Consider the following 22242-nt stretch of genomic DNA (forward strand, 5'->3'; position numbering starts at 1 on the left):
TTCTTGTGCAAACGATTTTGCCCACAAAGAGAATAACAGGTGTTCCTATATCAGGAGAACTGTTCCTGTGTTGTACCGTCATGGTGTAGCTAGCCTACCATGTAAACTGTACAGGAAACAGAAACCTCAGCTTAGCAACGGCAATATTCAGGTGTAATTAATAGTTGCTGCTGTCCAAATGGTTTCCTCATTGAGAAGTGGCATAGGTACAGTAGTGACATAGTCGATCATCTGATAGGGGGCAATTCTAGTTACTGCTGAATATGCAAGCAGAATTTAATTGGTTTCACTAAATGTATTCACAATTCAAGTCAGCAGTCATTCTCTTGCTGGGGTCTCATGTGCTTGCCGCATTATCACGCACTGTTTAATTATTGTATAGAACGTGATGTCAAGAGCTTCAATATGATCATCTGATGTGTCCAGAAATTAAATAATCTGTTTGGTCTCTACTCACATAGTGAACTCTTTTATCACATTACATTTTTTTTTTCACTTTATCATATCATGTTGTAGGATGCTGGGCTACTGGTGTTTTCTGATGGGCTGGTCCCTGGATATGTGTCTAATAATTACAATTGTGAGTATCTGCTATTTCTCAGCTGTTTGTTGAACAACCCTTGGCATTGTAAAGACAAAAGAAAACAAAAAACAACAACAAAGAATTGTATCGAATCATCTGCTATTGAAACTCTATCCAGGTTTTCTGGTCACTCTTGAAGAGAAATTATGTAACACATGTACCAAAAGTATTAAGCTGTTGAAATGTGCCACGAAGAATTCAGATTGGTTAAGTGTGTGCACACTACTTGCATGCAACATGATTGCAGTAAGCTTGTGGACACTGTGATGCTCTACAGTGGACCCTCTGAAGTCCTGGCATGAGGCAATCAGGGTGGTGGTGGGGGGGGGGTGCTGCAAGGTCAAGAGCCTCTAATTCATGTGATGGGTTACAAATGAAAGGGTGAAAGAAAATATGCTCATACTTAAGAGCTGGTATTGAATGAAGAACCTGATTTCATTCTTGCTTCTTTATTTATCAGATTTTTTGTATGAGGATGATGTGGCACTTGAAGCAGCTCCGTTTCCAGCTCAGGCAGATACAGCTGGTGGAGCTGCACGTGAGAAGTCGGATTCGAATACGAATCCTGGCAGTGCTATAGAGGTGACCGTGAGGAAGCAGTTTCCTGAAACGTGGCTTTGGAGCGATATAATCGCAGAGTGAGAATTTGTTTTTTTTGTCTTAACCATTGTCAGTGTAGTTTATTCAGTCATTCCTCCTAACTTTTTTTTTATTTCCAGATGTTGCAGCAGGGCATATGAATAATTGTCCCTAATGATGAGCTAATATTGGTTGGCTTAAGATTAACCTGGAACAGCAGGATAAAATAGCAGAGCTTTGACCCTGGATGGTTTGAGCTTTGACAGTGGATTGTTTGAATATATGATTAATAGTGGTTTCGTGTTACTTCTGCTGTCGTAAGGTTCAATCCAGAACCCGAAGAATAAAGGGTAGTGGGGAACGTTAGCATCGTCAGTGATAATTTCAGTGGAAAGTCAGATTTGTAAATATTATTCAAATAGAATTCTTAAACCAAGTATCCACAGTGGCCCTCCCTTCCATACTTGACCAACAGCCGTTGTTTGGGGCACCCTCACATCTGTCCTATGCAAAGACTTCTCTAACTAGAAACACTGCAAGTATTGTCATTGAAATGTTGAGGTATGGTACATAAATCTGCTACTTCATGCATTTTACTGTTAACCAGTGACATCATCAGTTAACCAGTGACGTACTGTTAACCAGTGACACCGTTCTGTTAACCAGTGACATATCGTACTGTTAACCAGTGACACATCGTACTGTTAACCAGTGACATCGTACCGTTAACCAGTGACACTGTACCGTTAACCTGTGACATCGTTCTGTTAACCAGTGACACATCGTACTGTTAACCAGTGACATCGTACCGTTAACCAGTGACACTGTACCGTTAACCTGTGACACATCGTACCGTTAACCGGTGACACATCGTACTGTTAACCAGTGAACCTTACCGTTAACCAGTGACACCACATCGTTAATCAGTGACACATCGTACCGTTACTCAGTGACACATCGTACCGTTAATCAGTGACACATCATACCGTTAACTAGTGACATCGTTCTGTTAACCAGTGATATCGTACCGTTAACCTATGACATTGTACCGTTCACCAAGACATCGTACTTCACACTGTTAACCAGTGATGACATACTGTTAACCTGTGAAAATTTTTCACAATTGGTCAAGTACCAATGTATTAATTGGACAGGACTCAATAGCCAGGAATTCTGAGTTGGAAAGGCACAAAATATTAAAGATAGGGGAACCAAAACTTCCAAGGAGAGGCAGATTAGTCCTTTCATGAAACACGTACAGATGCTGGTGGCATAGATGGAGGGTAAGTCCGTCTGCCTGGCGAGGGGGGGGGGATAGGCAAGGCCCTGACACTGCCGGTTTGGTTATGAAACCTATATAGATATAAAAAATAAAATAAAATGAACACTTTCATCATTTGAATATTCCTCTGTCAGTGATAACAGAGATGTAAAACCTTTCAAATTTCTTTCTTTTCGATTAGCTCTAATGGTCAAGTTATCGTCAAGACGACAGTTCCCGATACCATCACGTCTTGGCTTGGAAGTGCTTTTGCTGTCTCACTCACAGATGGTCTTGGAGTGGCTGAAGCACCGGTCAAGGTAATCTTAAATAAGTTTGAAATTTAAACAGATAGTCTAGGTCTACACATACTTACACATTGCCTTAAATGTCTTGTTCCAGTCGGTGACCACACCCTGACAGCAGTTTGTTGTCTGAGTGATGTGGAATTTTCAAAGCTGTAGACTTTTAGTCAAGGTTTCTTCATGGGAACATCACAAAGAGTGATTTTTTTTTTTTACTCTATAATGTCAAATAATGTATCCTGAAGGGTGGGGTCCCTTCTCCTATGTGAACCAAAATTGTTCATTTTATACACTCCCCACAGGTTCCTTCACTGGGGTAAACATAGACATAACATGAAAGGTCTCTTTATACAGGTGCCACAAATCATTTGATCCTGTGATGATGTAAGATATTCGTCAGAGGGTGCCCCTTCACTTATGTGGCCATTACAAAGCATTTTGTGAAGAGGGTTCACTCCATGTGGAGGTCATCCATTCATAAATTGAACCTCTTTGTCAAATAATTGGCCGTTATAGTTACATTAGTTGTTTCAACATCCTTTTGAAAGCAAACCCATTCACATGGTGACAATAAAATCACTCTTTCAGAATAATTTTATTTGGCAATCGCATTATAGAAATTAGCATTAATACTTCACTCATAGGTGCTTCCACTTATTATTAATTATTATTAATTATAAAATCATTTTCATATGCGGGTACAGAATCCATCAAATATGTAATCCTTAAAGTGACGTGACATATCCATCATCAGAGACGTGTTCAGTTTTTGTCGAATATAGAAATCATATTTTAGAAACTTCTTACCTGTGCCATCAGACTGCATGAACCTTAAAAAGGTGACATGATATTTTTCTTCACATGTACTTCCCAGTGCGGGTGAACGTAGAGAAAAAAACTTTGCATCAAGGCTCACATATGTGCCATCCATCAGTAAAGTCACCATCCACAAGTACTTTCGACTTACTTTTGAAATTGAACTGCATGAAGACATGCGCGTACATTACTCTTTCAAAGGTATTTTGCATTCACACATATATCATTTTCTATTCCCTAGACGACTGTTTTCAAGCCGTTCTTTGTGTCACTCAACTTGCCGTATTCAATCATCAGAGGTGAAACTCTGGTCCTTCAAGCTACCGTTTTCAACTATTTCGACACCGAAATTCAAGTATGTATCTATGATGAATATTTTCTGTTCTAGTTGAAGGAATATGACATGTTTATTTTAACTGAAATTTTTGTGTTTTACATGTTCTTATTCCATTTTTAAGAAGTAATATCTCTTTAATATTTCACTTTCCCTTCGGTATGGAAAAGGTTCATATTATTCATTTAAATGCATCACTGCCATGTAGCATATTTCCAATCAAGCATCATATTCTGGAAAATGGTGGCCAGAAATGCAATGTTATAGATTGCTATTCATTGGGATAATCATTCTTTCTTGGAGAGGGAGAGATGACAAACTTTCTTTGGCAGCAGTGAAAATAACAACTGTTTAAAGTAACATTGAAGACAAGATTGTAACTTAGAGAGAAAATACAGTGGGTAGGAATGCCCCCTCTTGTTCCCCCTCAGGCCAAACAACTGACCTTTATTCAGTTGCTGCCCTCCCCCCCCCACCTCCCCCCTTCTTTTCTCTTTGGCTACACTACTGCCCTGTATTTCAGTTGGCAGGTTTCATTTCTACTCTCCTTTATTCTCACAACTGCTGATTGGCCTCCCCCCTTCCACACCCCACCCTCATTTTACCCTTTTAGTAATCACCACTACTTTGTCCTGAGTTTCAAAAGTTATTTAAGTTTCACATTCAGCCACAATCCAAGCCATGTCGTTCTTGTTTCTCTTTTAAAGGCCACAGTTTCTCTTGAGAAGTCCACTCATTTTGAAGGCATTATCGTGGATGAAAACGGCATCGAAAAGTCTTCATCTGAGGCCATGGTAAGTTAAAGGTCATCAGTTTTACCCCTCACATGTGCTAGAAAGTCGAAAAATGGTCACTCTTAATATCCAAACTTCAGAAGAACACATAACCGCCACTCTCTGTAACTGTTATGGAACCTGATGACATTGCTCATTATATGTGATGCCTCATCGAGGGGGCCCAGCTATATTGCCCAGAAATTTTGAAAGTCGGTAGAATTTCCAGTCAGGACCCACTGCAGAGTCAACGATGTCTATATTTGTTTGGGCTTTCATTTTATTAAAAACTTACTGTACGCCAATGCTAAGCAAAATATATATATATATATATATATGTAACAAGCAAGGCATAAACAAAATGGAAATTGCATTGCATAGATTTCTGGGATTTGTGATGAAAGGGGTGTGATACTCAGGCATACAGTTTTATAATAAAAAAAAAAAGGAAAAAGAAAATACTGCTCTGATATTAAACATTATGAATGGAAGAGAAAAAAAGGTAATCAAATCATAAATAATAATAATAATAAATAAGTTCTTAATATAGCGCCAAATACCAAAAGGCCTCTAGGCGCTTTACAAAACCTAAAAAAAATTTAGAAAAATAAAAAGACAGAGAAATCAAAGGAATAAAAAGTCTAGAAAACACATAAATAAGCTGTGGAATTGTTCGCTGTTCAAAATGTCTGGACATTTTCTTTTCTTTCTAGATGGACAAAATTACCATTCCAGCAGGAAGTGGAGCCAGTGTCTTCTTTCCTATCAGCATTACAAAGATAGGTTTGGTCAACCTTGAAGTGAGAGCGATTTCTGATCTGGCCGGTGATGCCGTCAGGAGGCAGCTCTTGGTTGAGGTTAGGGAAAGAGAATACTTGTGTGATGCCTTCATGAATACTATTACCTTTAGGGAAAGAGAATACTCATGTGATGCCTTCTTCAATACTATTTCCTTTAGGGAAAGAGAATACTCTTGTGATGCCTTCATGAATACTATTACCTCTAGGGAAAGAGAATACTTGTGTGATGCCTTTATGAATACTATTACCTCTAGGGAAAGAGAATACTTGTGTGATGCCTTCATGAATACTATTACCTCTAGGGAAAGAGAATACTTGTGTGATGCCTTCATGAATACTATTACCTTTAGGGAAAGAGAATACTTGTGTGATGCCTTCATGAATACTATTACCTTTTGATCCATGTAGCAGTCTAGCACTACAGCCATGAATATTCTTTGTAAAGTCTTTATTTCAAAAGAGCAAATTTTCCTGTTTCAGATTTATTTATCATGACAATATATTTGATGAGATCCAAATCTAAAGCCTTTCGAAACAAGTGAATGCCAGTACCTTTACAACACTTTTCCATGTGACCCTGTTAATGTCTTTATTCCTCCGTAAAATTGCATACTTAGATATAAGGTAGCTAAAATGTCACCTATTTGGACAAGAAGAAGAATTTAGATGACTTTCAAGGGATTGTTGCCGTAGTAACTGAAATATGATAATGAAATTTCAACAATGTACTTAAGGATTGAATTACATTAGGATAATAGCCCCTTTCTTGGCTTCCTAGCTCTAGTGCCTTGTAAACAGACAGTTTCAGTATCCGTGTTATTATGTTGTATGCAATGGACAAATTTTTCAGGAAGAAGTCAGATTTGGAGAACAAGTCCCTCCTCCCCACCTCCCTCCCTCCCTCCCACCTCCCTCCCTCCTCCCTCTCTCTGAAGTAATAACTATCTTACAATATGTTTTGGTTATCCTTCAGGCGGAAGGAATCTCCCACAGTGTCTCAGAGACGAGACTGTTTAATGAGGGCACAGACACAGACATCGAGGAAGTGTTTGCCATTGGACTTCCCTCGCCAGATGAACTGGTCTCTGGGTCAGTTAGGGTACTGCTGTCGGTAACGGGTAAGAAACAAAATAGTGCATAATATCATATAAGAAGGGATAAAATATTTGTACAACAGTTACAGCTAAAGGAATGAACAGAATTTGGGTTTCTAACATGGAAAAGGTTGAAAACAATTTGTGATGGGGGGTTTTGGGGGGGGGGAGAGAGAGGAGGGGCAGATATTCGGTACTTTGTTCAATAATTTACTGGGCGAGTACCTGTATTTGTAAAACACCCCAAGTAACTTTGCGAGAGATGTTTGACACAACTTTTTCTCTGTCGTACCAAAAAGACACCTCATGCCCAGTGGAACTGAATATCCTTTGAAAGTCTCTAAATTGTGACTTATTTCAACTTTCAACTTTATCCAACTTAGTAAATCAACCATACAATAAACAACATTTTGCTCAGCTTTTGAAATTGTCCGTCTCAAATGAAAATTTTTCTCAGGACTTTGTTTTTGAAAGAATTAATACATTGAATTTTACCTTTAAACTCAGAGACTACCCTTGATTGGTCTCTCAGCAATGGCAACGTAACATAACTATATTGTCATATCACTATGTCAATCGATCGCAGGAAATTTTATTTAGAGAAAAAGTGGATGCTACCGAGGGAGTGATTGTGTGAATATTCATGTCGGGACATGAAAAGAGAGTAAGGCCACTTTCGACTAGATTTGTGATCTATATTTTAATTCCCCTTGATTTGTAAAACTCTATTACCCCCATTCTTTGGTGGGGCCATGCAGGTGACATCATGGGTCCAACCATGAATAATCTAGACAGCCTGCTGAAGATGCCCTTCGGCTGCGGAGAGCAGAACATGATGAACTTTGCTCCGGACGTCTTTGTCTACGAATACCTCACGGTGACAGACCAGAACAGCCCAGAGATCAAAGACAAAGCGTACCGGTTCATGCTCTCTGGTAAGTTAATGAGGCAAGACAAATGTTAGACAAGGAGACAATATTCTTCATATAGCATTAATACAAACAAATGCAAGAATCTCTTTTGGTGAAAAACGAGAGTGAACAAGGCCAAAAAGCAAGTGAATACTTGGTGGTAAAATGCAATCGGGATTCTATGATTCTATCAATTATGATGCAACCAACCTGTTTGATGATTAACTACATTTAAGAAATGATAATTTTCTTTTATGATTGAAGTAATCTTTCGTGTGACATAACAATACAACGAGATGATATTTCCATTGGTCTGAAGTTCTGTTGTCTCTCTCTTATATTTGAGAGTACATCTCTTTTTTCTTCTGTCTTTGACATTACTGGAAGAGGTGATTCGTAACTGTCTGTTGTTGGCTACATACTAAAGCGATTACACTGGAATGCAAATTGTTGTCTTTCTTCTTGTGACAACAATTTCATTACTTATAAAGAGATACGTTGTTTTTTCTCTCTTTTTTATGAAGATGTTTGGTAATTGTCCTGTAATTTTTTTTGTCCTGCTAGGCTACCAACGTGAGTTGACGTACAAGCACGATGACGGTTCCTTCAGTGCCTTCGGTAAAAGCGATCCATCGGGCAGTGTTTGGCTGACCTCTTTCGTCGCAAAATCCTTCACCGGTGCGGCGAAATTCATTACCATTGACACCAAGGTCATAGAAATGGCCGTGAAGTTCATCATATCCCAGCAGGATCGCTCTGGAACATTTACGGAGCCCGGCAGAATTGTGGATAGCGGTATCGAAGTAAGAATTGATTCCATTCTGTTAACGTTTTATTTTTTTTGTTTCATTACGTAAAAGCTCATGGTATTACAAATTGTTGGAAAGGCACGAGCCCAAATTTGTTGTCAATTTCATTAAATCATCGTGATAAATTTTCTTTTATTCTTCAAGACAGCTTTTTTGAACGACAGCGTGAAAACGTGAGAACGAAAATTAGCCCCTCTCTGAAACCCCGATGACAGAATGGCAAACTTTGAATATGACTCCCAAAGAAAGCAAGATTATTCTTAGCTGTTAGGGGGAGAAAATATTCTTCCTAATCCTGTAAAATCTCATAACAATATTGCAATCCATCCTCACGGAAACCAGACAGCCACAGTTCTATAACAGAAGCAGCAAAATGAATATAAATTTAATTTTTCTCTGCTCTTGTCATTTTTACCCATTCCAGGGAGGAGTAAATCCAGGAGCCACACTGACTGCTTACATCACAATTGCACTTCAAGAAGTTCTGAATTCTCAAAATATTTCAGAGGTAGGTCAGATTACTTCCATTTCAACATCTTTCACTAAATTTGAGGATGGTAGTTGTTGAAAAAAATTATTCTGAAGTTTTGTATTCCAAAAAGAAACTGCATTTTCTTTCCTGTTTTACATATAAAATTCTTTAACTTCTCTACAAGTTGGGGAACTTGCTGAACTACAGAATAAAACTTGCTGATTTAGAGCAGTCCAGGTATGAGCAAGTTACTTGATCGGAATCAAACGTAGAATTATTCCTTGTTTTGTGAACAGGTCCCACTCGAACGAGAAAAGTGCTGAAGGAAAAGAAACCGAAGACAGCTGCAAGCGATGTGTGCTCGTAATATTTTCTCGCAAAATTTGTTATCTGATGTTAAAAGATGATCATGTTACATTTAAGTGGTCTTCTCATGATGTAAAACATGGATTTAATAATTTAATATGTGTTAATATTTGCAACCATAGTTCTTTAACCATAGTTCTCTAACTTTCTGGTTTGTTTTCAGTCCATAAGGGAGAGCATTCAGTCAGCAATAACAAGGGCTCAAGGATACCTGGTGGATCAAGAGGACGATGTCAAATCGGATCCCTATGCTCTCTCCCTGGTAACCTATGCTCTTGCCATCACCAAAAGTAGTGCGGCAACCAGATTTAGGGAGTTGTTGGACAATCTGGCCATCACGGAGGGTACGCTTTGTAAATTTAAAAAAAAAAGAAGTTATCTCTAAAAGTAAAGGTGTGGTTGTGCCGACAATCCTCTCCAGAGGTTGTTATTCATTTTGATATTTTTAATATTTTTTTGATATTTTTGATATTTTTTTCATTTTTGATATTTTTGATACTTTTGATATTCTTTATATTTTTTGATATTCTTTATATTCTTTAGGTTTTTGATATTTTTGTTATTTTTGATTTTTTTTATATCATTTATATTCTTTAGATTTTTTATATTCTTTAATTCTTTATATTCTTTATATTCATTATATTCTTTATATTCTTGATATTCTTGATATTTTTTATATTCTTAATATTCTTTATATTCTTTATATTCATTATATTCTTTTTATTCTTTATATTCTTGATATTCTTGATATTCTTGATAATTTTTATATTCTTAATATTCTTTATATTCATTATATTCATTATATTCTTTATATTCTTTATACTCATTATATTCTTTATATTCTTTATATTCTTTATATTCATCATATTCTTTATATTCTTGATATTCTTGATATTCTTGATATTTTTTATATTCTTAATATTCTTAATATTCTTATTATTCTTTATATTCTTTATAGTCTTTATATTCTTTATATTCTTTATTTTTTATATATTTTTATATTTTTTTATATTTTTTATATTTTCATATTTTTTCGTTATGTAGGAGGACAAAAGCACTGGTCATCAGCAGAGGATGGGACGGTAGAAGATGAAGATGACTACTGGTACAGGCCTTACCACGGACCGCCGTCCAGCGAGGTCGAGATGACCTCTTACGCACTGCTGACTTATCTGGAAATGGACGATATACCTGGAGCGTCCAGCATTGCCAAGTGGATGACGCACCAGAGGAATCCGTTTGGAGGCTACGGGTCAACTCAGGTCAGATGTCTTTCCCTTTCGCCTCATCTAGCTATCAGGGGTCTGTCTGTCTTGGCAGGTCGCGAAATAAAAAGCCAAAGAAAATTTCCCAAGTATCAATCGTTTATGGTTGCTCGGTAACAACACACAGTGTCTGAAATCCTTTGCACCAGTTCTCTCTTCCAATTTTCTCTAAAGCAAGCGGTATTGTTAAAAGAATAGACAAATTTATGATCGACATGTATCCTAAGAACACATCCTGGTGAAAGTTGAATTCAACCCGAAGATGCTGTTTAGGATATCAATTTCTATGATTGTGTAAAAGTTAGAACTCCCAACGAGGGCCTCATTTTATTCTACATCATACAATAAAAACTCAATTGTCTTTTCTATTTATTTTTTTCTTTGTACAGGATACAGTGATTGGACTTCAGGCCCTCACAGCATTCTCATTAATCTTCAGGGAGACTGACCCTCAAGTGGACCTCTCCATCTCACTTAGTAGTGACCCTTCGTATACCCATGACCTCACAGTGGATACAAACAATGCTATCGTACTGCAACAAGTCGAGGTGAGGTTTCGTTTCATTCCAACAATAGGCATTACCATGCAAGGGCGTAGGAACCGGGGGGGGCTGGGGGCACCAACCCCCCCAGTGAAAAATATGGTGGGGCGGAAGTATCATTCCGCCCCCCCCCCCGCTTCGCAAGTCAGAAAACCCCTTTTTCATTTCCAAATGAGAAAAAAATCTCATTTGGAGCACCAAATTGCATCTAAGGCTAGGTGAAAATGCAAAATTTTTTACAAAATGGAGTGGGTGTTGAAGTGTGCTATATTGCACCAAATTGCATCTGAGGCCACCTGGAAATGCAAAAAAAGTCCAAATGGGAGGGGGACACCCCCTCCCTTTAGACCCCTCCCCCAGGCCAGCCATCAGTCTTCAGCCCCCCCCCTCCACTCAAAAGTACCTTCCTACGCCACTGTTACCATGTTTGGGTCTTCTTCACATTGTTAATAAAGTTATGTTCTTGTAGTTAGCATGCGAGTACTGGGAGCCTATTTATGACCTCAGGAGAGGGTCGTCAAACGTCCCTTCTGTTGATACCCACATAGTCTTGTTGATCAGTCCAGACCCAAAGTCTGATGCCTAGGTTACCTCTTTGGTTCCAATGCCTTGGCATCCATTAGAACCTATGCAGTCATCAGAACCTATCCATCAGAACCTATCCATCAGAACCTATCCATCAGAACCTATGCAGTTGACGAATGTGTGTTTGTGACGCCCTAGCGTGTAAGCACGGTATCTCAAGAAGGAACTATGTGATTGGTGTCATACTTGGTATATATATGTTGGTCAGGGTCAGCAGATGATCCCTATTGTGTTTGGTGGGGCTGTCATGCATATTAACAAGTGGGCGGGGCTTACTGTTAAATTCATGTAATGTCGATATCTCCACAACTGAATGTCTGATTTAATTTAAACATGGCATGAATATACACACCAAACAGGCTTCAGTCACTTAATTAGTAGAATTATTAATATTCATGAAGGTGAGGAGCTCATAGAAATGTGCTAGATTATGCTAGTAAACATGATGTCTCAAGAAGGAAATACAGGATTGATACATACTTGGTACATATGTTGGCCATGGTCAGTAGATAACTCCTATTGTTTTTGGTGATTGTATTTTGCATATTTAATGAGTGGGTGGGGCTAAATCTAAAAGCATCAAATTGAAATAAGTTTCGAACGGTTCGTCCAATATGCTTTATGTTAGGTACGAAGGTATTACTGGGTAATAGGTGCAAGTTTATGTAAAGATGGAAGCTTATCTCATTAACATTCACGATGGGTGTGGCTACATTGTAATTGGCTAGAATAGCTTTTAAAAACATCTCAAGATTGCAGTGTTTTATGCATGTGATATGTGGTAGGTAGGTACCTCATGTGGAATAGATTAATGTTAGTATGTTTGGTGCTTGCAATATGCATATTAATGAGTGGGCAGGGCTAAAGTGCAGTACCTTTGGAGCAGCATGTCCTACTTGCTCCATATTTGATATGAAGATGTCACTAGGTGATAGGTACAAATGTTATGTAAGAAGCTTATCTTATTGACATTCATAATGAGTGGGTGGGGCTAAATAGAAAATTCCTTAAATGTTAATATCTTCACAACAGTTTTACTGTTTGAGAGATTTTCACCGTACCTGGTATAGAGGCAGTTGGTAGGAATCGCAACTCCTAGGCCTATCAAGTAAGTATACAATCCTGAAGCTAACTTTTTATGTCAGAAACACTGCTTGTCCGGTCTGGTGACAAATTCCATGTTACTGACTTAGATTCATACTGCTCTCAATCCGCAGTATTAACTTCAGCCAGAGTTAGCTTGCAAACTACTCTTGTGGGACATATGTAATGTATTTAAATGCAAGTAATCTCTGGAAGGGGTTTCCCTCTAGTTATACAATGTCACTAAATAGACAAAATCAATCAACAGGGTATTCCTGGTACCGTCCATTTATATCTTGTTAGTCAATAGCTAATCCTCTTCATTTTTGGTGTGCACAAGTTCACGAATATTAACACGTATGGCATACATACCATGAAATTGGAAGCCACCCATAATCCATAAGCCCTTGCGGGGTTTCTCCCACATTTGTGGTCGCTTTAAGCGTCGTAAAAAGTAACTGCCCGATCATCATTACTATTGTCAATATACCATGCTATGAATACGTTTAGGCATCGGAACCGCTGAACGTTTTCTGGTTTCCTCTCCAGGTGCCGACCCAATCAGGAGAAATAACGGTCCGCGGTAGAGGCAGGGGTACCTGCCTCATGACGGTGGCCATCTTCTACAACCTGAAGGCAATTCATGAGAGGCGGTCATTCGAATACACCATCAGCCTCTCAGATTTGGATCAAGATAACCTGGAAATTAAAGCTTGTGGCAGGTAAACATGACTTGCCCTATAATAATCCCGGGTCTCTCGCACCTGTCCCTCTTGGGTGAGGGTGGGGGTGAGGGTGGGGAGAGTTTGTTTGAAGCGGCTTTTATTACCGAGTTCACTACTTTCTGTTAGGCAGACAATTTTTACTTTGTGCAGTTTTACCCAACATAAAATATTGAATATCTTCGTACTCACATGTTTTTTTAACGTGTTACTCCTTGCGATTTCAGGTATCTTGGCGAAGCACAGGTGACCAGCATGTGTCTGATGGACATTGGTATCCCATCAGGCTTTGCTGCAGACCACGATCGCCTCACAGAAGTCACAAACGACCACCCTCTGGTTCAAAAATTTGAAACGGCCCAGCAGTCTGTGTACCTGTACTTTCAGGAGGTAGGTGTCTAGTTTGGTTTATTTGATAATGTTACAAGCTTTTACTCAATCAAAGAAACAGTTTCTGCATTATGTTGTCAATTTCCAGATGAGAGTTTATTGGTGCGTTTTGTAGGATCTAAGGCTTTGTCGTTCAAACACTTTCTCACATTATCATTCATCGATTGTGACTTATGTGTCACTTTCGAAAAAATCATTAGATATCAAATTTGTATTCTTAGATTCCCATAGGGTGTTATGGCCTGCATTACCTTGACTGCTTGCTACTTTGGGGGGGGGGGGATAGGTCCCCAGGCTTAAACCCCCACCCTTAGCTACACCACTGATGTCAGCATTCACACACATTTGCTAAAGTAGGTCCATATGGTATGCAAACAATTGGTTGCTCATTTTAAGAGATTTCCATAAACTCAGATTATTGCTGCAATTGGGTCAATTGTATTTACTTTTAAAAGGTAATTTACCTCTCAAGAGATCATAAATTAGACGTCCAAAATGTGTTCTTTCCCTAGATTCCAAAGGACGAGATGACCTGCGTGACCTTGCATGCCAGCCGAACGAATGTCGTGGCTAACGTACAGCCAAAGTACGCTAGGTTGTACGACTACTACAATCCGGGTATGTTCAGACTTTAGAAATAAACTCATTTATTTCAGCCTCATCAGAGCCTTGACGCTTTTTCAGGTCTCTTTCGTATTCCTCCACCCTTCTCCCACCCCACCCCACCCCACCTCCCCCCTGTGTGTAAACTTGAAGCACCATCCCTCCCTTTCTCGTCAGTCCTGAGGCTTACGGTGTGACATGATATATTAAAAGAGTAAATATCAAATTTAATCCCCTTTTGCCTTTTTATGTATTTTCCTCTTCCATTAACCAAGGCTTGTTTTTGTTTCCGCAGCCGAACAAGTTGTTGTCGAATACTCCTCTGATGTCCTACAGGGGAGTACTATTTGTGATGTGTGCCCAGACTGTGCGGGTTGTACCGGTGGTGCCAAACAACCTTATGTGTCATTCCTGCTCTTCTTGGTTACGCTTCTGGTAGCAGTGTTTGTCAGTAATGTGTAAAAAACTATGCGACGGGGGACGTGTCAGTACTCTCTACCCTTTACTTTCATTGGGCATTGATAAACATTCACGCTCCGGAGATTCTAAAAATATATATTTTTTTGAAAACAGATTATAATATTGTGCGACGTGATTTGACCTTTATCTATTAAATCAATACAAGACAATATTTGACAACGAACCAAAGCTAAACTTGACAAGAATTAGAAGGTTAATATTCATTACAAACATGTAGCATGTTTATTGTATATTTAATGCTTTAGTATCTTATATAGTGTTATACCATGGTTTTTATAGCCCATGTGCTTAATATGTGTTAGACTAAAACTCTACTTTGTCAATCCTCAATGAACCACCACGCATAGTGAGAAGCGTTTCAGAAATTATGCCCGAAAATAAGGAAAAGCACATGCATTACTACTACAATAATAGCGCTGTGATGTCGTCGGTGTTAGACTTTCTGAAGTCTGAAGTTAAAGGGAAAAAACTGTTCTGCCTTTTTCCAAAAAGAAAGAAACATTTTGGCCGTTTTCGAAGGTGGAGGGGGTTATTCGTTATTTTCCAATCTTTTTCTATCATTTCTAACGAGTAACAAGTTTCTAACAAGTGTTCTTTTTGTCTCTTGCAGGCAATATAACCATTCATTTGGTTTTGTGCCTTTAGACTAGATATTATATTTCGATAGGTATGGAGTATATTATATAATATGTCTGAGATGGTTAAACTAAAATTTTATCCTCAAACTTAAGGAGAAGATGCAATAAGTCATCATGGCAACTGACCTTCTGTTTTCTTTGTATTTGTTCTACAATCAATATATTTTCTGTTACCATCCTATGTACTCAACTGGAATCTTCATTATGTTGCTATCTCCATAGTTGCTATCTCCATATGTATATATTTGCACGTAAATTTCATCTTTGTGGGGGGTTTTTTCGTCTCGATATTGAAATATGAATTGTTGTTTTTTGGCTCTACAAGCAATTTATTTTCTTTTACCATGCTATGTAACTCAACTGGAATCTCCATATGTTTTTATCTCCATACTTTCGTCTGATATATATATACACGTAAATTACATCTTCGTGTTGTTTTTAACCTTCCGGATATTGAAATATATATTAAAAAAAAATAAATGAATATGTTAAATAAATAAAAATGTTGCTAGAAGGCTACATTTGGGTGGGGTACCTTGCTGGTAATCCAGACTTTATATCAGATCTCCCATTTGCTCCAGTTTCTAGAAGTTAATATATTATTGCACTTATCTCATTCGCTCACCGCTAACATCAGATGTATTGTCTCGATGAAAGAACATAATGTTTACAAGGATATGGAATTTTAGATTTACCTGAAACAACCTTAATTATAATAAAGATGAACATAATGTTGACAATATATATGGAGTTTCAGATTTCCCTGAAACAACCTTAGTTATAATATAGAAGAACATAATGTTGACAATATATATGGAGTTTTTACATTTCCCTGAAACGACCTTAGTTATATTTGATACTGATATATGCGTCCAAATCTGAGTACTAAATAAAGTAATCATCAGGTTAGTATATTTTGTAGTTCTCCAGTGTAGTGTTCTACAGTGTAGTGTTCACAAGTAGTGTTCTCCAGGGTACTTGTTCTCCAGTGTAGTGTTCTACGGTGTAGTGTTCTACAGTGTAGTGTTCTCCAGTGTAGTGTTCACAAGAAGTGTTATCCAGTGTAGTGTTCACAAGTAGTGTTCAACAGTGTAGTGTTCACAAGTAGTGTTCTCCAGGGTACTTGTTCTCCAGTGTAGTGTTCTTCAGTGTAGTGACACAAGTAGAGTTCTCCAGGGTACTTGTTCTCCAATCTAGTGTTCACAAGTAGTGTTCTCCAGTGTAGTGTTCTACAGTGTAGTGTTATTCAGTGTAGTATTCACAAGTAGTGTTCTCCAGGGTACTTGTTCTCCATTGTGTTCTTCAGTGTAGTGTTCACAAGTAGTGTTCTCCAGGGTACTTGTCTCCAGAGTAGTGTTCTCCAGTGTAGTGTTCTACAGTGTAGTGTTCTCCAGTGAAGTATTCTTCAGTGTAGTGTTCACAAGTAGTGTTCTCCATTGTGTTCTTCAGTGTAGTGTTCACAAGTAGTGTTCTCCAGGGTACTTGTCTCCAGTGTAGTGTTCTACAGTGAAGTGTTCTCCAGTGAAGTATTCTTCAGTGTAGTGTTCACAAGTAGTGTTCTCCAGTGTAGTGTTCTCCAGTATAGTGTTCACAAGTATTTCTCCAGTGTAGTGTACACAAGTAGTGTTCTCCAGTTTAGTGTTCTACAATGTAGTGTTCTTCGGTGTAGTGTTCACAAGTAGTGTTCTCCAGTGTAGTGTTCACAAGTAGTGTTCTCCAGTGTAGTGTTCTCCAGTATAGTGTTCACAAGTATTTCTCCAGTGTAGTGTTCACAAGTAGTGTTCTCCAGTGTAGTGTTCTACAATGTAGTGTTCTCCAGTGTAGTGTTCACAAGTAGTGTTCTCCATGGTACTTGTTCTCCAGTGTAGTGTTCTTCAGTGTAGTGTTCACAAGTAGAGTTCTCCAGGGAAATTGTTCTTCAGTGTAGTGTTCACAAGTAGTGTTCTCCAGTGTAGTGTTCACAAGTAGTGTTCTCTAGTGTAGTGTTCTCCAGTATAGTGTTCACAAGTATTTCTCCAGTGTAGTGTTCACAAGTAGTGTTCTCCAGTGTAGTGTTTTCCAGTGTAGTGTTCTCCAGTGTAGTGTTCACGTGTTGTGTTCTCCAGTGTAGTGTTCTCCAGTGTAGTGTTCTCTTTTGCATCATCTTGAAGGGTCTTGCAGGAGCAACTAAACTTCCAGAAATACCGTTACATCGGTCCCTTGATGTCTTCCCTGGTATCCGTGAATAGGACTGTTAAAAATGCTGCAAAGGAAAAAGCCAACACTGTTAATTTGGGCGTCTAGGGGTGCATGTGTCGGCGTGCAGGAGAGGTGGACCAGGGGTTGGGAAGGGGGTGGATCCTCTCTTAATACCACTTTGTATCGCCTCTTTTACAAGTCCATGAAAAGTAACCTTTTCCTTTTTTTCTTCTTTTTTTGGTAATATTAAAAGTGCTCTTATTTGTTCCCCGATGAACTAAAAATGCCTTGTTAGTATAACTACATCTACAGGGGCGTATCCAGGGGGGCGCAACAGGCGCGCGCCCTCCCTATTGGCCGTCACCAAAAAAAAAAAAGTTTAGCAAAAAAAAAAAAAAAAATTGATGACGACCTTTATGTGAGATGTCGGTGATCGCTCAACCCCCCCCCCCCCCCCTCCTGTATGCTTTATTTTTTGTTTGCCAAAAAAAGGTTCTGGCGAAGTTCGGCGGCATAATAGTTTTAGAAACATAGATGGTAATTGTGTTTGTATTATCACTATAAACACTAAGTGACATGCCAGCCATACTAAATTGTGCATTTTGTGTCCATATTTACTGGAAATGTTGCTTATTATTAAGGTCGAAAAATGGATCACATATGGCCATGGGCGGCGATCCTGGGTGGAGGGGGGATATATCCCCCCATGAAAATGGGTGGAGGGGATGTAATGCACCATATCCCCCCCCCCCCCACCAAATGCCAGGGATAAGAATATTTTCATGCCTACATTTATGCATCTTCGTTAATGTACGGCTCTTTTTTAGCTTCATTTCTCGCCTACCATAAACGCAGTGCGATCTTTTCAAATAAAGCGTCTTTATAAAGCAAAAATAGTTGACTGTAGGCTTCATTGGCCCTATAACAACAAAATGTATTATTGCGCCCACGGTATTGATATAGTACATATATGCACCCTCATAGTATTCATATAGGCCCTATAGTAGGCCTACACACGTACATGTTCCCTCGAACAGCTGAGAATCTCATGTAACCAGGGTAATGCTTAATACACGTTTCACCTGGATGCCCTAGCAATCGGTACCTAGGAATGTCACTATGTGTAATTGTGTATTGCATGTGTATAGGCCTATAATAGCCTGCATGAGACCATTTTCTTCATCGAATAATATAAAAGAGCTCTCGAACATTTTAACGTTGCGCCTGAAACAAGATTGACAGGGGCAATTTTCCCAAAATAACACCCGAAATTAAAAAAAAAGTGTTTTGGATCCTGAATATGAGATATTTCGGACATGACATCCCTATTTTAAAGTTGGGTATATGCCGCTTGGAAACCTCGGGAAGTGCCATTTCCGGCCATCTAGAGGGTTTGTTAATCCCAAAATTTTCTTGTACGCTTCGCGCCAACCTATGGTGGCGCTACGCTTAGATAGTCAACAAGGTCATATCCCCCCCCCCCCCACTCGGAAGTACTGATCGCCGCCCATGCATATGACACCATTTTGCATTTCAGCCCTTCTTCGAAAGCAAAAATTGTACACCCCTCCCCTTAGACTCATCCCCCAGGACGGCGATCATTCATGCCTGGCGCCCCCCCCCCCCCCCATTGGAAAATCCTGGATACGCCCCTGCATCTAGTGGGTACGAACTGTTTGAAGGGTCCATTTTCTCCCGGAAATGTTTTGAGGTAATGTTGTGGTGTGCCTCCGCAGCATTTGCAAGTTTGCGACTCCCCTACACTCCCAAATTCAATCTTCTTCTCTACCGCCCCTGGTTGTATTACCTACGAAATATCTGTGCTACCAAGTACCCACATTTTACGTCATTCTCAAACCGCTTCTAGAACTAATATGAACCAGAGCAGTATATACGGCTTTACTACGGAAAGATAAAGAAGTGAAAGAAAATGGTTTCTTCCCTATAAATCAGGAGTGACCTAGTCTTCTGTTTTTTTTTTTTTATTGTTTTTTTTTAATATTCCTGATCACAAAACTACTGTCCTTGATGATGGTCTGTGGTTAAGCGAGAGAAAGGGACTGAAAATAGAAAACGAACTCTTACCTAAAATTGGAGAAACTGAGAAAGTTAAAAATACTCCGGCCCAGCTCCAGAATTGAATGACTTGAGCGCCGACAATACCACAAGTCACAACGCTGCAGGAGTAAGCAATGTTAACCAAGCCTACAGACAAACCCTTGTTTGTTTCACCGAAAACTCTGTGATTATGAAAGCAAATCATTAAAAAAAAAAATTATAAACGCAAATATATATACTTTATCAAAATATATATTTAATAAAAATTGTAAACGCAAATATATATATATATATATATATGTATGTGTATATATATATATATATATATATATATATATATGTATATATACATATATATATATATATATATATATATATACATTGGAGTGTTAGTTCCTTGCTTAACGCCAATCATAAGGTCCCAGTTCGAGTCACTCCAAGATTAATGTATGTCGTCCAGTTACAGAGTTGTTGGCAATTCATAATCATGGACGTTAATTTAAATGTGAATCTAAGAGACTGACTTCGGTCAGCTTGCGGCTTTGATAAGCCAATGATGGCTTTTTCGCGAGTTCCTGCTTGCAGGAGGATCTGAAATACATACAAACACACACGTGCATACACATATAAGAATAATCGAAATTAATTTAGTGACAATTATAAGGCAGCAGACAACGCACCTTTATTGTTGCAATGTCGGCTAATACTTCATCTCGTGAAAATTTTTTGTAAGTGTTCTCTAAGTGTATATACGTATGGAAACATTGAAAAACGCCCTTGTTTTTTTACTGAAACCTTATTGGTTGGCGTAACGTACATAAATGATCGTCTCCTTGCCGAGACCACTCACCTCCAGGTCATATTTTGAATCACAATAACTGCTCCATTCAGATTCGCCACTGCCACATGAACCAAGACTGCATACACGAACATTAATTGGTGGAAAAGACTTAACCCGATTAGCAACATGCTAATGACCTGGGACAGAGCCAGCCAGAAAGACGTAAACTATTGGGAAAATAAAGGAATATACCAGAATAAATAAGAAGAGAAAACCCAGGAATTGATGATGTGAAGTTTGGTGGACACGATACTGAGCTCAGAAGAAAAACATGTTATAACTACGCTCTAATATGGATGGAAAAAAATTAAAATGAGCAAATCATCGTTCGATAACTTTTATTTTTAAATTATATTGTAAGCGAGGTGTCTTACATTTTGAGCTGCAAATGTTTTCAGGTATAAGGACACACATAAAATGAGCAGCCGAATTGCACCATACTCAGGGACGTAGCCATTGGGAGCAACGGGAGCGTTCGCTAGCCCCCCCCCCACCCCACCACACACTTTGAATACCCCGGAAAATAAAATTTAACTAAAAGCAGGAAATATCATAAGAGCCCTCTTTTCAGGTTTAATGAAGCTAAGCGACCCTTCTCAATCTTTCCCTTGAAAGTTCGTCTCCTACGTAATACAATACTCTTATTATTGTTTATTTCCTGCAATGTAGGAGGCATTTTGGGCAAATAATTTCGTTGTACATCATGGTGCTACGATAAGTGTAATAATGTTCCCTTTGTGAGAAATGCCCCTATTCAAATTCCTCCCCCCCCCCCGCCCCCACCAACCTTTCAAATTCCAGGCTACGTCCCTGACTATACTCAGGGTATTTCCCACGTGGAGCAAGCTCCCAATTTTCTCTTAGCTGTTTGGGAGAATTGGGAGTCAAAAAGATCCATTAACAAATAAACTAAAAAAATGATGGGTTAGTTTTCCGTCCTCTCGATCTTGCGATGAGGTCTCCGCTGTATTAATTGCTATATATAGTCTACAAAGTTATGACTATGTCAGTTCGTTCCATGATGTACGTGTTGTCAAGTTTTTATCGCATAAAATGTTTAGAAACGAATTTTGATTAAAGTTTTGTAAGTTTTTTTTTTTAAATGGTTTACCTTAAATGATGTCCTATCGAGTAGAAAACCAAAGAAAACCCTTCCAAGAGCACCGGATATTGATGATGTGGAACCAATGTAAGTTAAAGCCGAATCGTCGTGCATGAATGTCTCTCCATAAGTCTGCAGTGCAGGGAAGATGAGGGGGGGGGGAACAAGAAGATGAGGGGGGGAAAACAATCGAAAATCATAATGAATTCCCTGCATTTTCTTCTTTTTTTTTTTTTGCCCTGCAAGGAGAACTTGTCATCTTAACTATAGGAGCAGTTTTTGAAGAGGTCGAGCTTTGCTTCAATAGTCTGCAAATATATCTCAATTAATTTTCATATATACGGTGAAAGAGAGCATTTGATATCACATACATTTATTTTTGTACAATGATAAGCTATATTAATGTATTTATTGAAATTATCAGCCGATTCACACTCCAGAGTTTACAGTAACTCCTACTGTAAATCTTTAAAAACAAAGTTGAACCAGTGAAAACTGGATTGTGCTGATAAATATGATAAGTCGGTAGCATGTGTTATGAGAATTACAGTGTAAAAACTGAGGATATGTTGTAATCCTAACAAATCCCAACAACTGGATATGTTGGGATTACAACATATCCTCAGTTCTTACTGTAATCATAATAGCACAT

At 38.6% G+C, this 22242-nt stretch overlaps 2 protein-coding genes across 5 annotated transcripts in view; one reads left to right on the plus strand and one right to left on the minus strand.

Moving 5' to 3' along the window:
• LOC139961299 (CD109 antigen-like) overlaps positions 1-14774 on the plus strand; it is a 40354-nt gene extending 25580 nt beyond the window's left edge. Inside the window, exons 17-33 of the mRNA XM_071960427.1 lie at positions 517-580; positions 1044-1221; positions 2626-2743; positions 3786-3899; positions 4586-4672; positions 5365-5508; positions 6425-6569; positions 7304-7480; positions 8021-8259; positions 8690-8773; positions 9267-9447; positions 10148-10365; positions 10758-10916; positions 13128-13300; positions 13528-13690; positions 14203-14308; positions 14589-14774. Coding sequence (XP_071816528.1) covers positions 517-580; positions 1044-1221; positions 2626-2743; positions 3786-3899; positions 4586-4672; positions 5365-5508; positions 6425-6569; positions 7304-7480; positions 8021-8259; positions 8690-8773; positions 9267-9447; positions 10148-10365; positions 10758-10916; positions 13128-13300; positions 13528-13690; positions 14203-14308; positions 14589-14755 — 2517 coding nt within the window. The 3' untranslated portion in view covers positions 14756-14774. The remainder of the gene's footprint in view (positions 1-516; positions 581-1043; positions 1222-2625; positions 2744-3785; positions 3900-4585; positions 4673-5364; positions 5509-6424; positions 6570-7303; positions 7481-8020; positions 8260-8689; positions 8774-9266; positions 9448-10147; positions 10366-10757; positions 10917-13127; positions 13301-13527; positions 13691-14202; positions 14309-14588) is intronic.
• Positions 14775-15719: 945 nt separating this feature from the next.
• The window catches only part of LOC139961328 (apicoplast pyruvate carrier 1-like), an 82730-nt gene continuing 76207 nt past the window's right edge, over positions 15720-22242 (minus strand). For all 4 annotated transcript variants that reach the window (XM_071960471.1, XM_071960486.1, XM_071960478.1 and 1 more), the window contains 4 exons: positions 21600-21722; positions 20498-20655; positions 19675-19829; positions 15720-17653 (listed from right to left, as the gene is read on the minus strand). In XM_071960471.1, coding sequence (XP_071816572.1) covers positions 17598-17653; positions 19675-19829; positions 20498-20655; positions 21600-21722 — 492 coding nt within the window. In that variant the 3' untranslated portion in view covers positions 15720-17597. The remainder of the gene's footprint in view (positions 17654-19674; positions 19830-20497; positions 20656-21599; positions 21723-22242) is intronic.

The sequence above is a fragment of the Apostichopus japonicus genome, chromosome 3 (genome assembly GCF_037975245.1).
Source record: "Apostichopus japonicus isolate 1M-3 chromosome 3, ASM3797524v1, whole genome shotgun sequence".
Classification (NCBI taxonomy): domain Eukaryota; kingdom Metazoa; phylum Echinodermata; class Holothuroidea; order Aspidochirotida; family Stichopodidae; genus Apostichopus; species Apostichopus japonicus.